The sequence below is a fragment of the Cherax quadricarinatus genome, chromosome 100 (genome assembly GCF_038502225.1).
Source record: "Cherax quadricarinatus isolate ZL_2023a chromosome 100, ASM3850222v1, whole genome shotgun sequence".
NCBI classification, from domain to species: domain Eukaryota; kingdom Metazoa; phylum Arthropoda; class Malacostraca; order Decapoda; family Parastacidae; genus Cherax; species Cherax quadricarinatus.
Genome location: NC_091391.1, coordinates 7,256,959 through 7,272,032, shown reverse-complemented (window position 1 = coordinate 7,272,032; position 15,074 = coordinate 7,256,959). Strand labels below are relative to the sequence as shown.

At 40.5% G+C, this 15,074-nt stretch overlaps 1 protein-coding gene across 2 annotated transcripts in view; it reads right to left on the bottom strand.

Annotated features, from left to right (window-relative positions):
* Positions 1-2,952: 2,952 nt before the first annotated feature.
* Positions 2,953-15,074, bottom strand: part of sud1 (Prolyl 3-hydroxylase sud1) — a 58,332-nt gene continuing 46,210 nt past the window's right edge. Inside the window, exons 10-12 of one of the 2 annotated variants that reach the window (XM_070079641.1) lie at positions 11,684-11,852; positions 6,149-6,333; positions 2,953-3,447 (exon numbers count right to left, since the gene is read on the bottom strand). In XM_070079641.1, coding sequence (XP_069935742.1) covers positions 3,295-3,447; positions 6,149-6,333; positions 11,684-11,852 — 507 coding nt within the window. In that variant the 3' untranslated portion in view covers positions 2,953-3,294. The remainder of the gene's footprint in view (positions 3,448-6,148; positions 6,334-11,683; positions 11,853-15,074) is intronic. The other variant, XM_070079642.1, reaches the window with a different exon arrangement.

Sequence of the window (15,074 nt, the reverse complement as noted above, 5' to 3'; positions counted from 1 at the left end):
CCTGCTTTAATTCCATTGAAATCATCCTCCCTTTTCTTCTCAGCACTCTCCTTTGCACTTGCTTTCTTGGGAACCATGGTTAGAAACAAGAAATTTTGCAAAATAACTGCACGAAACGTAAGGAAAACACAAGAATTTCCCTCTCTCCCTAAGCGGCGATGTTTTGATACACATACTGACATCTAGTGGTGGCCATCTGAAACTCACTTATAGTATTATTATTTATTTTTTTTTAACAAGTCGGCTGTCTCCCACCGAGGAAGGGTGACCCAAAAAGAAAGAAAATCCCCAAAGAGAAAATACTTTCATCATCATTCAACTCTTTCACCACACTCACACATAATCACTGTTTTTGCAGAGGTGCTCAGAACACAACAGTTTAGAAGCATATACGTATAAAGATACACAACATATCTCTTCAAACTGCCAATATCCTGAACCCCTCCTATAGAGTGCAGGCATTGTATTTCCCATTTCCAGGACTCAAGTCCGGCTATATAGAAATAAACGGTTTACCTGAATCCCTTCACTAAATATTACCATGCTCACACTCCAACAGATCGTCAGGTCCCAAATACCATTCGTCTCCACTCACTCCTATCGAACACGCTCACACACGCCTGCTGGAAGTCCAAGCCCCTCGCCCACAAAATCTCCCTTACCCCTTCCTTCCAACCTTTCCGAGGACGACCCCTATTATTATTATTATTATTATTATAATAATAATTGCGTATGAAATGATGAGGGTATCAAATGATTTAGATAAAGAAAAATTGGATATCAAATTGGAGAGGAGTAGTATGGAAGAAGTGAATGCTCTCAGATATTTGGGAGTTGACGTGTCAGTGGACGGACGTATGAGGGATGAGGTTAACCACAGAAATGATGAAGGAAAAAAGGTGAATGGTGCACTTGTTTTTTTTTTTTTTAACAAGTCGGCTGTCTCCCACTGAGGCAGGGTGACCCAAAAAGAAAGAAAATCCCCAAAAAGTAAATACTTTCATCATCATTCAACACTTTCACCTCACTCACACATAATCACTGTTTTGCAGAGGTGCTCAGAACACAACAGTTTAGAAGCATATACGTATAAAGATACACAACATATCCCTCCAAACTGCTAATATCCCGAACCCCTCCTATTATTATTATTAGTACATACGTCTTCTTATAATACTCTTGCTTACCATTTGGAATTTTTATTCATACATAAAATAGAAGATTTACTGTTATGCAGGCTACTGCATTATTGTAATAATTGTATACATAACATCAACCCATTCATGACTGCTTATTGGAGTGGCCACTCGGACAGGTATTGGACGATGATGTCATTTGTTTACTCTTGAACATCGACAAAAATCAAACATTTCTGCCACTTTGAGCTCAATTTCAAGGTAATTTTCGTTGTGAAAGCAATCAAAATCATATATATTTCTGTAATATATCTTCCATTCTATCAAATAAGACCAAAAAAACGAGAATACAATCATAAAAATCATATGAAAATATACCGCTAAGGGCCGGCTAATGGCTGACAAGTGAACTCCGTTATTTACAGTCATATTTCTTTAAACTTTGGTGTACGTTAAGAAGCACTTTTCCATCATACATTGCTCAAGTTTCAATAAGATAGTCCAACAAGCAAATGAGATCCAATTCCCTAGATCAAGAGCAAGAGCCCCTCACCCTTGAGGCCCACTTGCATCTGGAAAGTTCGCTTGCTTATGTAAGCAAAAAATCAACTGAGCGGCTACTCGTATCTGGAAAAACGAGCATATGGATGCGCTCATTAGTGGAGGTTCCACTGTATACTAGAAATGTTATAAATGGTGCAAAGGTGATATTAAAAATACATCTAAAGATGGTTGATGCAAACCCACTACCAGTATAGTATGCTCCTTGCTTAACGACCAATTTGCTTACTGACCAATTCGCTTACCGACCTACTCTTTGGAACCCAACCCCATTGTTAAGTGAGGAGAGGCTGCACGTAATTCATATTTTTTAAAAATTTACGTTAGGTTTTGAGAGACTTAAAAAAGGGGTCCAGTAGCTCTGATGCAGTCAATGGTCTAGATCAAACTGGAAACAAAACCAATAACAAAAACATAAATAATACTGAAACCCTCAAAATATTTTTTTTTCAATAGGTCGGCTGTCTCCCACCCAGGTAGGTGACCCCCCAAAAAAGGTGGTGGTGGTAGTAGTAGTAGTAGTAGTAGTACTAGTCATAGTAGCTGTTGTAGTAGTTATAGTAGTAGTCACAGTAGTAGTATTCATAGTAGTAGTGGTTGTGGTGGTAGTAATATTAGTGGTGGTGGTGGTAGTAATAGTAGTGGTGGTGGTAGTAATAGTAGTGGTGGTGGTAGCAGTAGTGGCAGTGGTGGTAATAGTAGTGGTGGTGGTAATAGTAGTGGTGGTGGTAGTAGTAGTAGCGGTGGCGGTAGTAGAAATACATGTAGTGGTAGTAGAAATAGCAGTAGTAGAAATAGTGGTAGTAAAAAGAGTGGTAGTAGTAATAGTGGTAGTAGTAATAGTGGTAGTAGTATAGTGGTGGTAATAGTATAGTGGTAGTAGTAATAGTGGTAGTAGTATAGTGGTGGTAGTAGTATAGTGGTGGTAGTAGTATAGTGGTAGTAGTAGTAATAGTGGTAGTAGTATAGTGGTGGTAATAGTATAGTGGTAGTAGTAGTAATAGTGGTAGTAGTAGTAATAGTGGTAGCAGTAGTATTAGTGGTGGTAGTAATAATAGTGGCAGTAGTAGTAATAGTAGTAGCAGTATTAAGGGAAGCAGTAGTAGTGGCACAACAATAAACAACAGGGAATGTTTTTTTTTTTCTGGGTCAAGCTACTATGATGACACACAACCACTGGGTTAAAAAAAATGAATAAAGTGAAAAGATTTACAAAACATTGATTAGTAATGATGAAGGGAATTAACCAAAGTTGCAGCTGAGTTGTACAAGTGTTGCACTGTTAAACAGACTGAAAGTGGCACAAAGAAATTACTGAATATTATCTAGTGTTAACTCTTCCTTACTCCTACAAAATGTTATACTTCCCTGCCCAATGCATGAAATCAAAGTTCCCCCATCTTTGTCAACATTTAACGGTTCGTCAAAATATTCCCTCTTTCTTCCCTAAATACTTGGCCTATACTCAAGTATGTACAGTATTTATATATTAAACACTGTACTGTATAACTGACCTATATAATTATAAAAATTAACCTAAGACTCCTTTTAGAGCTGTCTGGTTGAAAAAATGTTAAAATTGCACTATCAAAACATCTCACTCATAAAATACACAGGCAAAACTGTTGAAAGTGTTCTCTTGCTGCCCCAGTTGATGCACGGTGCTGTTAATATGCTTGGTGAAACACAGAGTTTCAGTGTCTCGGTACACTAGAGACAAACTGTTGCATCGTGGGGTCACAGTCAACAACTGGTGAGAGGGAAAAAAAAATTTTTAATTAGTGTGCACCAATAAAGATGAGGATCCAAATAAATGATATCCTGTCTATAAAAAAAAAAATGTTTTCAGACATTTGGAAGTTGACGTGTCAGCGGATGGATTTATGAAGGATGAGGTTAATCATAGAATTGATGAAGGAAAAAAGGTGAGTGGTGCATTGAGGTATATTTCTTCTTAACTTTCAACAAACCGGCCGTATCCCACCAAGGCAGGGTGGACCAAAATGAAAAACAAAAGTTTCTCCTTTTACATTTAGTAATATATACAGGAGAAGGGGTTACTAGCCCCTTGCTCCCGGCATTTTAGTCGCCTCTTACAACACGCATGGCTTACGGAGGAAGAATTCTGTTCCACTTCCCCATGGAGATAAGAGGAAATAAACAAGAATAAGAACTAGAAAGAAAATAGAAGAAAACCCAGAGGGGTGTGTAATATATGTGCTTGTACATGTATGTGCAGTGTGACCTAAGTGTAAGTAGAAGTAGCAAGAGGTACCTGAAAGTTTGCATGTTCATGAGACAGAAAAAAGGACACCAGCAATCCTACCATCATGTAAAACAATTACAGGCTTTCGTTTTACACTCATTTGGCAGGATGGTAGTACCTCCCTGGGCGGTTGCTGTCTACCAACTTACTACCTAGATTGAGGTATATGTGGAGGCAAAAAATGTTATCTATGGAGGCAAAGAAGGGACTGTATGAAAGTACAGTACCAACACTCTTATATGGATGTGAAGCTTGGGTTGTAAATGCTGCAGCGAGGAGGCGGTTGGAGGCAGTGGAGATGTCCTGTCTAAGGGCAATGTGTGGTGTAAATATTATGCAGAAAATTCGGAGTGTGGAAATTAGGAGAAGGTGTAGAGTTAATAAAAGTATTAGTCAGAGGGCTGAAGAGGGTTTGTTGAGGTGGTTTGGTCATTTAGAGAATGGATCAAAGTAGAATGACACGGAGAGTGTATAAATCTGTAGGGGAAGGAAGGCGGGGTAGGGGTCGTCCTCGAAAAGGTTGGAGGGAGAGGGTAAAGGAGGCGTTGTGGGAGAGGGGTTTGGGCTTCCAGCAAGCATGCGTGAGCGTGTTAGATAGAAGTGAATGGAGACAAATGGTATTTGGGACCTGACGAGCTGTTGGAGTGTGAGCAGGGTAATATTTAGTGAAGGGATTCAGGGAAACCGGTTATTTTATATAACCGGACTTGAGTCCTGGAAATGGGAAGTACAATGCCTGCACTCTAAAGGAGGGGTTTGGGATATTGGCAGTTTGGAGGGATATATTGTGTATTTTTTATACGTATATACTTCTAAACTGTTGTATTCTGGGCACCTCTGCAAAAACAGTGATTATGTGTGAGTGAGGTGAAAGTGTTGAATGATGATGAAAGTATTTTCCTTTTGGGGATTTTCTTTCTTTTTGGGTCACCCTGCCTCGGTGGGAGACAGCCGACTTGTTGAAAAAAAAAAAAAAATATCATTAGTTAAAAAGCAAATAATGAAGAGAGAGTATTTACAAAACATAACCTAAAGCAATATAATTCTATCACAAGTGGGCCCTGCTTTACAGCTCTTTGCTTTACAGTACACTGGTACCCAAAGTTTCGTACAGCTCCCAACTCGAACAATTATGTAAGTGTATTCTTATGCGTCCTAGGTAGTAGGTTGGTAGACAGCAACCACCCAGGGAGGTACTACTGTCCTGCCAAGTGAGTGTAAAACGAAAGCCTGTAATTGTTTTACATGATGGTAGGATTGCTGGTGTCTTTTGTCTGTCTCATAAATATGCAAGATTTCAGGTACGTCTTGCTACTTCTACTTACACTTAGGTCACACTACACATACATGTTCAAGCATATATATATACACACACCCCTCTGGGTTTTCTTCTATTTTTCTTCCTAGTTCTTGTTCTTGTTTATTTCCTCTTATCTCCATAGGGAAGTGGAACAGAATTCTTCCTCCGTAAGCCATGCGTGTTGTAAGAGGCGACTAAAATGCTGGGAGCAAGGGGCTAGTAACCCCTTCTCCCGTATAAATTACTAAATTTAAAAAGAGAAACTTTCGTTTTTCTTTTTGGGCCACCCTGCCTTGGTGGGACACAGCCGGTTTGTTGAAAAAAAAAATTATTATGTGTATTTTTGGGGATCTGAAATGGACTAATCTAATTTACATTATTACTTATGGGAACAAATTCGTTCGGTAACGGCACTCGAACAGCCTTCTGGAACGAATTATGGCCGATACTCTGGGTACTACTGTATTTTGCTAATGGAGGGAGGGGGTAAGAGGTTTTGTGTGCAAGGGACCTGGACATGCAGCAGGCATGTGTGAGCATGTTAGAGAGGAGTGAATGGAAATAAATGCTTTTTGGGACCTGACAAGCTGTTGGAGTGTGAGCAGGGTAATATTTTGTGGAGGGATTCAGGGAAACCAGTTAGCCGGACTTGAGTCCTGGAGATGGAAAGTACAATGCCTGCACTTTAAAGGAGTTTGAGATACTGGCAATTTGAGTGACATCTAAACCATCATATCTGGGCACTTCTGCAAAGACAGTGATTGTGTATGAATGATGGTGACAGTATTTCTTTCTTTTTCAGGTCACACTGCCTTAATGGGACATGGCCAGAGTGTTAAAAAATTTTTTTTTACACAAGTCATAGAAATTCATCATTTACAGTACCTCTTCATCCTCGTCTTTGACAATATATGAAATAAATCCACCATGTTCTTGAGACCACTTCTCTGAGACATTGATGAAAAGATTGGCGTCAAGGGCTGACTTTTTCTCTATGCAGTCATCTCGGAGGAGAGTGTAACAACCGTGACTCCAGCGTCGCGCATCAATGCTGACCCGGGGAGAAGATTCTGCAACACAAACATCATATATTTACATCACAGAATTCTTTCTCCATAGGGCATGTGTGTCGTAGGAGGCAACTAAAATGCCGGGAGCAAGGGGCTAGTAACCCCTTCTCCTGTATACATTGCTAAATTTAAAAAGAAATATTTTCGATTTTATTTTTTAAGTCACCCTGCCTTGGCGGGATATGGCCGGTTTGATGAAAAAAGGGAAAACAGAAGTGTAAACATTAAAAACTATTTACAGAACATAGTAAAACTAAAATCTAAAATGCCGGGAACAATGGGCTAGTAACCCCTTTTCCTGTAAAGATTACTAAAAAGAATAAGAAGAAGAAAATTGTCAAAGTGGGAAGTCTGAATGTGCGTGGATGTTGTGCAAATGATAAGAAAGAGATGATTGTGGATGTTATGAATGAGAAGAAACTGGATGTCCTGGCTTTAAGTGAAACAAAGCTGAAGGGGGTGGGAGAGTTTCAATGGAGAGGAATAAATAGGATTAGGTCAGGGGTTTCAAATAGAGTTAAAGCTAAAGAAGGAGTAGCAATAATGTTGAAGGATAAGCTATGGCAGGAAAAGAGGGACTACAAATGTATAAATTCAAGGATTATGTGAAGTAAAATAAAGATTGGATGTGAAAAGTGGGTTATAGTAAGCGTGTATGCACCTGGAGAAGAGAGAAGTGTAGAGGAGAGAGAGAGATTTTGGGAAATGTTGAGTGAATGCGTGGGGAGTTTTGAATCAAGTGTGAGAGTAATGGTGGTTGGGGATTTCAATGCTAAAGTGAGTAAAAATGTTATGGAGGGAGTAGTAGGTAAATTTGGGGTGCCAGGGGTAAATGTAAATGGGGAGCCTTTAATTGAGCTATGTGTAGAAAGAAATTTGGTAATAAGTAATACATATTTTATGAAAAAGAGGATAAATAAATATACAAAGCATGATGTAGCACGTAATGAAAGTAGTTTGTTAGATTATGTATTGGTGGATAAAAGGTTGATGGGTAGGCTCCAGGATGTACATGTTTATAGAGGGGCAACTGATATATCGGATCATTATTTAGTTGTAGCTACAGTTAGAGTAAGAGGTAGATGGGAAAAGAGGAAGGTGGCAACAACAAGTAAGAGGGAGGTGAAAGTGTATGAACTAAGGGAGGAGGAAGTTCGGGCGAGATATAAGCGACTATTGGCAGAAAGGTGGGCTAGTGCAAAGATGAGTAGTGGGGGGGTTGAAGAGGGTTGGAATAGTTTTAAAAATGCAGTATTAGAATGTGGGGCAGAAGTTTGTGGTTATAGGAGGGTGGGGGCAGGAGGAAAGAGGAGTGATTGGTGGAATGATGAAGTAAAGGGTGTGATAAAAGAGAAAAAGGTAGCTTACGAGAGGTTTTTACAAAGCAGAAGTGTTATAAGAAGAGCAGAGTATATGGAGAGTAAAAGAAAGGTGAAGAGAGTGGTGAGAGAGTGCAAAAGGAGAGCAGATGAAAGAGTGGGAGAGGCACTGTCAAGAAATTTTAATGAAAATAAGAAAAAATTTTGGAGTGAGTTAAACAAGTTAAGAAAGCCTAGGGAAAGTATGGATTTGTCAGTTAAAAACAGAGTAGGGGAGTTAGTAGATGGGGAGAGGGAGGTATTAGGTAGATGGCGAGAATATTTTGAGGAACTTTTAAATGTTGAGGAAGAAAGGGAGGCTGTAATTTCATGCACTGGCCAGGGAGGTATACCATCTTTTAGGAGTGAAGAAGAGCAGAATGTAAGTGTGGTGGAGGTACGTGAGGCATTACATAGAATGAAAGGGGGTAAAGCAGCTGGAACTGATGGGATCATGACAGAAATGTTAAAACCAGGGGGGGGGATATAGTGTTGGAGTGGTTGGTACTTTTGTTTAATAAATGTATGAAAGAGGGGAAGGTACCTAGGGATTGGCAGAGAGCATGTATAGTCCCTTTATATAAAGGGAAAGGGGACAAAAGAGATTGTAAAAATTATAGAGGAATAAGTTTACTGAGTATACCAGGAAAAGTATACGGTAGGGTTATAATTGAAAGAATTAGAGGCAAGACAGAATGTAGGATTGCGGATGAGCAGGGAGGCTTCAGAGTGGGTAGGGGATGTGTAGATCAAGTGTTTACATTGAAGCATATATGTGAACAGTATTTAGATAAAGGTAGGGAAGTTTTTATTGCATTTATAGATTTAGAAAAGGCATATGATAGAGTGGATAGAGGAGCAATGTGGCAGATGTTGCAAGTATATGGAATAGGTGGTAAGTTACTAAATGCTGTAAAGAGCTTTTATGAGGATAGTGAGGCTCAGGTTAGGGTGTGTAGAAGAGAGGGAGAATACTTCCCGGTAAAAGTAGGTCTTAGACAGGGATGTGTAATGTCACCATGGTTGTTTAATATATTTATAGATGGGGTTGTAAAAGAAGTAAATGCTAGGGTGTTCGGGAGAGGGGTGGGATTAAATTATGGGGAATCAAATCCAAAATGGGAATTGACACAGTTACTTTTTGCTGATGATACTGTGCTTATGGGAGATTCTAAAGAAAAATTGCAAAGGTTAGTGGATGAGTTTGAGAATGTTTGTAAAGGTAGAAAGTTGAAAGTGAACATAGAAAAGAGTAAGGTGATGAGGGTATCAAATGATTTAGATAAAGAAAAATTGGATATCAAATTGGGGAGGAGGAGTATGGAAGAAGTGAATGTTTTCAGATACTTGGGAGTTGACGTGTCGGCAGATGGATTTATGAAGGATGAGGTTAATCATAAAATTGATGAGGGAAAAAAGGTGAGTGGTGCGTTGAGGTATATGTGGAGTCAAAAAACGTTATCTATGGAGGCAAAGAAGGGAATGTATGAAAGTATAGTAGTACCAACACTCTTATATGGATGTGAAGCTTGGGTGGTAAATGCAGCAGCGAGGAGATGGTTGGAGGCGGTGGAGATGTCCTGTCTAAGGGCAATGTGTGGTGTAAATATTATGCAGAAAATTCGGAGTGTAGAAATTAGGAGAAGGTGTGGAGTTAATAAAAGCATTAGTCAGAGGGCAGAAGAGGGGTTGTTGAGGTGGTTTGGTCATTTAGAGAGAATGGATCAAAGTAGAATGACATGGAAAGCATATAAATCTATAGGGGAAGGAAGGAGGGGTAGGGGTCGTCCTCGAAAGGGTTGGAAAGAGGGGGTAAAGGAGGTTTTGTGGGCTAGGGGCTTGGACTTCCAGCAAGCGTGCATGAGCGTGTTAGATAGGAGTGAATGGAGACAAATGATACTTGGGACCTGACGATCTGTTGGAGTGTGAGCAGGGTAATGTTTAGTGAAGGGATTCAGGGAAACCGGTTATTTTCATATAGTCGGACTTGAGTCCTGGAAATGGGAAGTACAATGCCTGCACTTTAAAGGAGGGGTTTGGGATATTGGCAGTTTGGAGGGATATGTTGTGTATCTTTATATGTGTTGTTAGGTAAGACACACATGCAACAGTTAGGTATCTTTATTTCGAAACGTTTCGCCTACACAGTAGGCTTCTTCAGTCGAGTACAGAAAAGTTGATAGAAGCAGAAGAGACTTGAAGACTATGTAATCAGTCCATCACCCTTAAAGTTTTGAGGTGGTCAGTCCCTCAGTCTGGAGAAGAGCATTGTCTCATAGTCTGAAACAATATGGAGTTGAAGTGACAGGATGGAGCCTTACATAGCGCCAGGAGGTGAGACGTAGGTCACTAGTAGAAGTAAGAACGCAGATGTTGGGAGGTCAGGTCCCTCTCAAATCCAGCCGTTCTCACTAGTAGAGGTTGTCGAAGTTGATTGCAGGTCTGTACCAAGATACCCTAGTGTTGCAGTGTCTGACAGATTTATATGTGTATGCTTCTAAACTGTTGTATTCTGAGCACCTCTGCAAAAGCAGTGATAATGTGTGAGTGTGGTGAAAGTGTTGAATGATGATGAAAGTATTTTCTTTTTGGGGATTTTCTTTCTTTTTTGGGTCACCCTGCCTCGGTGGGAGACGGCCGACTTGTTGAAAAAAAAAAAAAAAAAAAAGAAAGTAAAACTGACAAGGTTCAGTCTATATATATTATGATAAATAAGTCACTTGTGCAACAACTGGGTATCTTCATCCTAGAAATGTTTCGCTAGCCAGTGACTTCTTCAGTCCAGTGCTAAGAATGGTGGAAGATGAGGAGGGATGTAAGGTATCAGTCTATTGATGGACTGAATACACTGACTCCAGGCTGAGGGACTGATTACTTCAAACTCCTCCTCTTCTACCACCTTTCTCTGCACTGGACTGAAGAAACCACTGACTGGCAAAACATTTCCAGAATAAAGATACACAACTGTTGCACAAATGCCTCATTTATCAACTAGTTAATTTTGTAAACCAATTATTCAAACTATGTAGATTATCAATGAATGTTACGTAAGTTACATCACTGTTCCAATTAATATGCACACTAATGCATGAAATAAAACCCTGCTAAAATGTTTTCCAATTTGGTAAGACTGTTGCTCTTTTTGGTGTCCCTCTTTTGGGTGTCCCTCTATTAGGTGTCCCTTTTTTAGGTGTCCCTCTTTTAGGTGTCCCTCTTTTAGGTGTCCTTCATCTTGGTGTCCCTCTTCTTGGTGTCCCTCTTCTTGGAAGAATTCTTCTTCCGTAAGCCATGTGTGTCATAAGAGGCGACTAAAATGCCAGGAGCAAGGGGCTAGTAACCCCTTCTCTTGTATATATTACTAAATGTAAAAGGAGAAACTTTCGTTTTTCCTTTCGGGCCACCCCGCCTCGGTGGGATACGGCCGGTGTGTTGAAAGAAATAAAGTAAACATATTATCAGCTGCTTCAGGAGAATTCAATATTGGAAAACTTTTCCACTCACTGGTAATTTTCACTCATTGGTGGGGGACAGGAACCTAACAGCCATAAAAATGTGACCCTCCTGTACTATCGTCATTACTCGCCTGTTTTTTAACAGTTTCTTTCCCATTTAGGAAGTTAAGTCTGAGACAAGGGACGATGATCTGGGGAAAATTAACAGAAGGTGGCCCCTGGCCTGGTGGCAAAAAGCTCTGGCTTCACACGGTGAGGGTCCAAGTTCAATTCCCGGCAAGGGTGGAAACATTGGGCACATTTCCTTAGGTTGACCATGTTTACCTATCAGTAATAATGGGTACTGATGTGGGTCGCATCCTGGGACAAAACTGTGCTAATTTGCAGCAAATCCTCTGCATAACAAATGGCTTTCTACATAGAAGTAGTATGTCACTGATGTCAGCTATGGCCTGTATACCTTGTACATGTGTTTGTAGAAATAAAGATATTATTATTATGCTGAATAGTCATACAAATCAGTAATTTTTTGAAACTAACCTTTAACATTTTGTTCACCCATGTCAGAGCCATCAGGGTCAGAGTCTTCCGGAGCTAATTTGTGTAGTTTGATTCCTGTCAGCTGGGAGATTATTAAGAACAGAGCCTCCGATTTCAAGAAATTCCGGCAGTCAGCGATAATATCAGGAGCCTCATCAAACTTTAGAACCTGAAACAAAAATTGAACAAGCACTGAGCCCATTATGTAGTCCTTGTGATTAGTTAATGGACCAAGTCAGACCCAAAGTTATCCTAAGTTTCCTTTTTCTATTTTTTATTTATTAACACCTCGGCCGTTTTCCACCAAGGCAGGGTGGCCCGAAAAAGAAAAACTTTCATCATCATTCACTCCATTACTGTCTTGCCAGAGGCATACTTATACTACAGTTATAAAACTGCAACATTAACACCCCTCCTTCAGAGTGCAGACACTGTACTTCCCATCTCCAGGACTCAAGTCCGGCCTGCCGGTTTCCCTGAACCCCTTCATAAATGTTACTTTGCTCACACTCCAACAGTATGTCCTTTCTTCTATGTGTGGTTTATCTCCATGGGAAAGTGGAAAAGAATTCTTCCTCCATAAGCCATGCGTGGTGTAAGAGGCAACTAAAATGCTTGGAGCAGAGGGCTAGTAACCCCTCCTCCTGTGTACCTTACTAAATTTTAAAAGAGAATCTTTCGTTTTTCTTTTTAAGTCACCCTTCCTTGGTGGGATACGGCCGGTTTGTTGAAAAAAAAGAAAAAAGAAATTGTAATTTTGCAATTCCTGCACAGTTAATATAAGTTCAATGTGTCTGGTAGATCGTGTATCGAAGTTCAACCTTTCAGCCCTTTAGTACGTTGAAAAAGTGCTCTTGAACAAGTGTAGAGAACATAAGAATAAAGGAGCACTACAATAGGCCTGTATAAATTAAACACAAGTGCAGAATTGATGAGGGAAAAAGAGTGAGTGGTGCACTTAGGAGTCTGTGGAGACAGAGAACTTTGTCCTTGGAGGCAAAGAGGGGAATGTATGAGAGTATAGTTTTACCAACGCTCTTATATGGGTGTGAAGCATGGGTGATGAATGTTGCAGCGAGGAGAAGGCTGGAGGCAGTGGAGATGTCATGTCTGAGGGCAATGTGTGGTGTGAATATAATGCAGAGAATTCGTAGTTTGGAAGTTAGGAGGAGGTGCGGGATTACCAAAACTGTTGTCCAGAGGGCTGAGGAAGGGTTGTTGAGGTGGTTCGGACATGTAGAGAGAATGGAGCGAAACAGAATAACTTCAAGAGTGTATCAGTCTGTAGTGGAAGGAAGGCGGGGTAGGGGTCGGCCTAGGAAGGGTTGGAGGGAGGGGGTAAAGGAGGTTTTGTGTGCGAGGGGCTTGGACTTCCAGCAGGCATGCGTGAGCGTGTTTGATAGGAGTGAATGGAGACAAATGGTTTTTAATACTTGACGTGCTGTTGGAGTGTGAGCAAAGTAACATTTATGAAGGGATTCAGGGAAACCGGCATGCCGGACTTGAGTCCTGGAGATGGGAAGTACAGTGCCTGCACTCTGAAGGAGGGGTGTTAATGTTGCAGTTTAAAAACTGTAGTGTAAAGCACCCTTCTGGCAAGACAGTGATGGAGTGAATGATGGTGAAAGTTTTTCTTTTTCGGGCCACCCTGCCTTGGTGGGAATCGGCCAGTGTGATAATAAAAAAAAAAGTGCAGCATTTGGAAACTTTTGTTTGGAAAAGTTTTACTCACCAAGAACTTTTTCATCAGTTTGGTTGGACTGAAAAAGCTTCTGGGCTAAATGCATCTTAACAAAAAAAATTACATATATTGTACATGTTTAATTTATACATGTGTCAGTATCATGAAGCTTGAATGACATGTGCAATAGGCCTACTGGCCTATACCATGCAGGTCCTTCACAAACTCAGTCCTTCTCACTCACATATTTGTCCAAACTACCCATGATGTAAGCTTCAATGATTCTACTTTGCATATCATTCTGCTCATCTACAACTCTATTACTAAGTTCTAACTTCCCTTTATTCTTTCTAATTCTGTATTCATCAAACCTGAATCCAGTGTTTTCAGTTCATAAATCTTATCAGTGAATTCTCAACAAGAACATTCTTACCATCCTTGTGTTCTCAATTATCAAAACACTTTTATTAACATGCTGGCTGTCTCCCACTGAGATAGGGTGACCCATAAAAGAAATACTTTCACCATCATTCACACCATCACTGTCTAGCCAGGCGCGATTATATTATAATCATAGGGGAGTGCTAAACCCATAGGGATTATATAGCACCTGTAGGGGGGGGGGAGGAAGGTATTCAGGCTCAATTCAGGAAACTAGAGCACAGATCCAATTCCCAAGATCAAAAGCCCCTCACCAGCATCAAGGAACCTCCCTTGAGAGGCCAGAGACAAGTAGACATGACAGTTCATATTACCCTCCAAATGGCAAATATCCTAAACCCCTTCTTCGGAGTCCAGGCACAGTACTTCCCACCTCCAGGAGTCAAGCCCAGTTAACTGGTTTTCTTGAATCCCTTCACAAAATGCTACCTTGTCAGCCAACAATACAAAGAATTAATTGCACAGATGCATAAGGCAACTTTGGGCTCAAATAAGAGACACGTGTAGCAATTGGAAATCGCATTTAGACAGTTTTACGCGCATAGAAATATTTCAAATCTGACAGATCATATCTGGTGGTATCAAATTTGAAGACTTCCTGGTCACAGACCGGGCCGCGGGGGCGTTGACCCCCGGAACTGTCTCCAGGTAAACTCCAGGTAATAGGCAAAATGTTGGCTAAATAGTTTTTAAATGATGGGAAGTACAGTACCTGCAATGATGGGTGGGGATATTAGCTGTTTACACTGATATTTGAACTGTCGTACCTGACTGCCTCTGGCAAAACAGATTTCAAAAGTATTTTATAAAATAAAGAATCAATAGATAGGGTATATTTGGGCAGGTTTTTATATCTATAGATACTTTCATTTTTTTATTTTTTATTATCACACTGGCCGATTCCCACCAAGGCAGGGTGGCCCACCAAGGCAGGGTGGCCCACCAAGGCAGGGTGGCCCACCAAGGCAGGGTGGCCCACCAAGGCAGGGTGGCCCGAAAAAGAAAAACTTTCACCATCATTCACTCCATCACTGTCTTGCCAGAAGGGTGCCTTACACTACAGTTTTTAAACTGCAACATTAACACCCCTCCTTCATCTATATTTATATTTCATTTATATTTATATTTTGCCCGGCGATTTTTTTCTCCATGGGGAAGTGGAACAGAATTCTTCCTCCGTAAGCCATGCGTGTTGTAAGAGGTGACTGAAATGCCGGGAGCAAGGGGCTAGTAACCCCTTCTCCTATATATACAGTGGACCCCCGCATA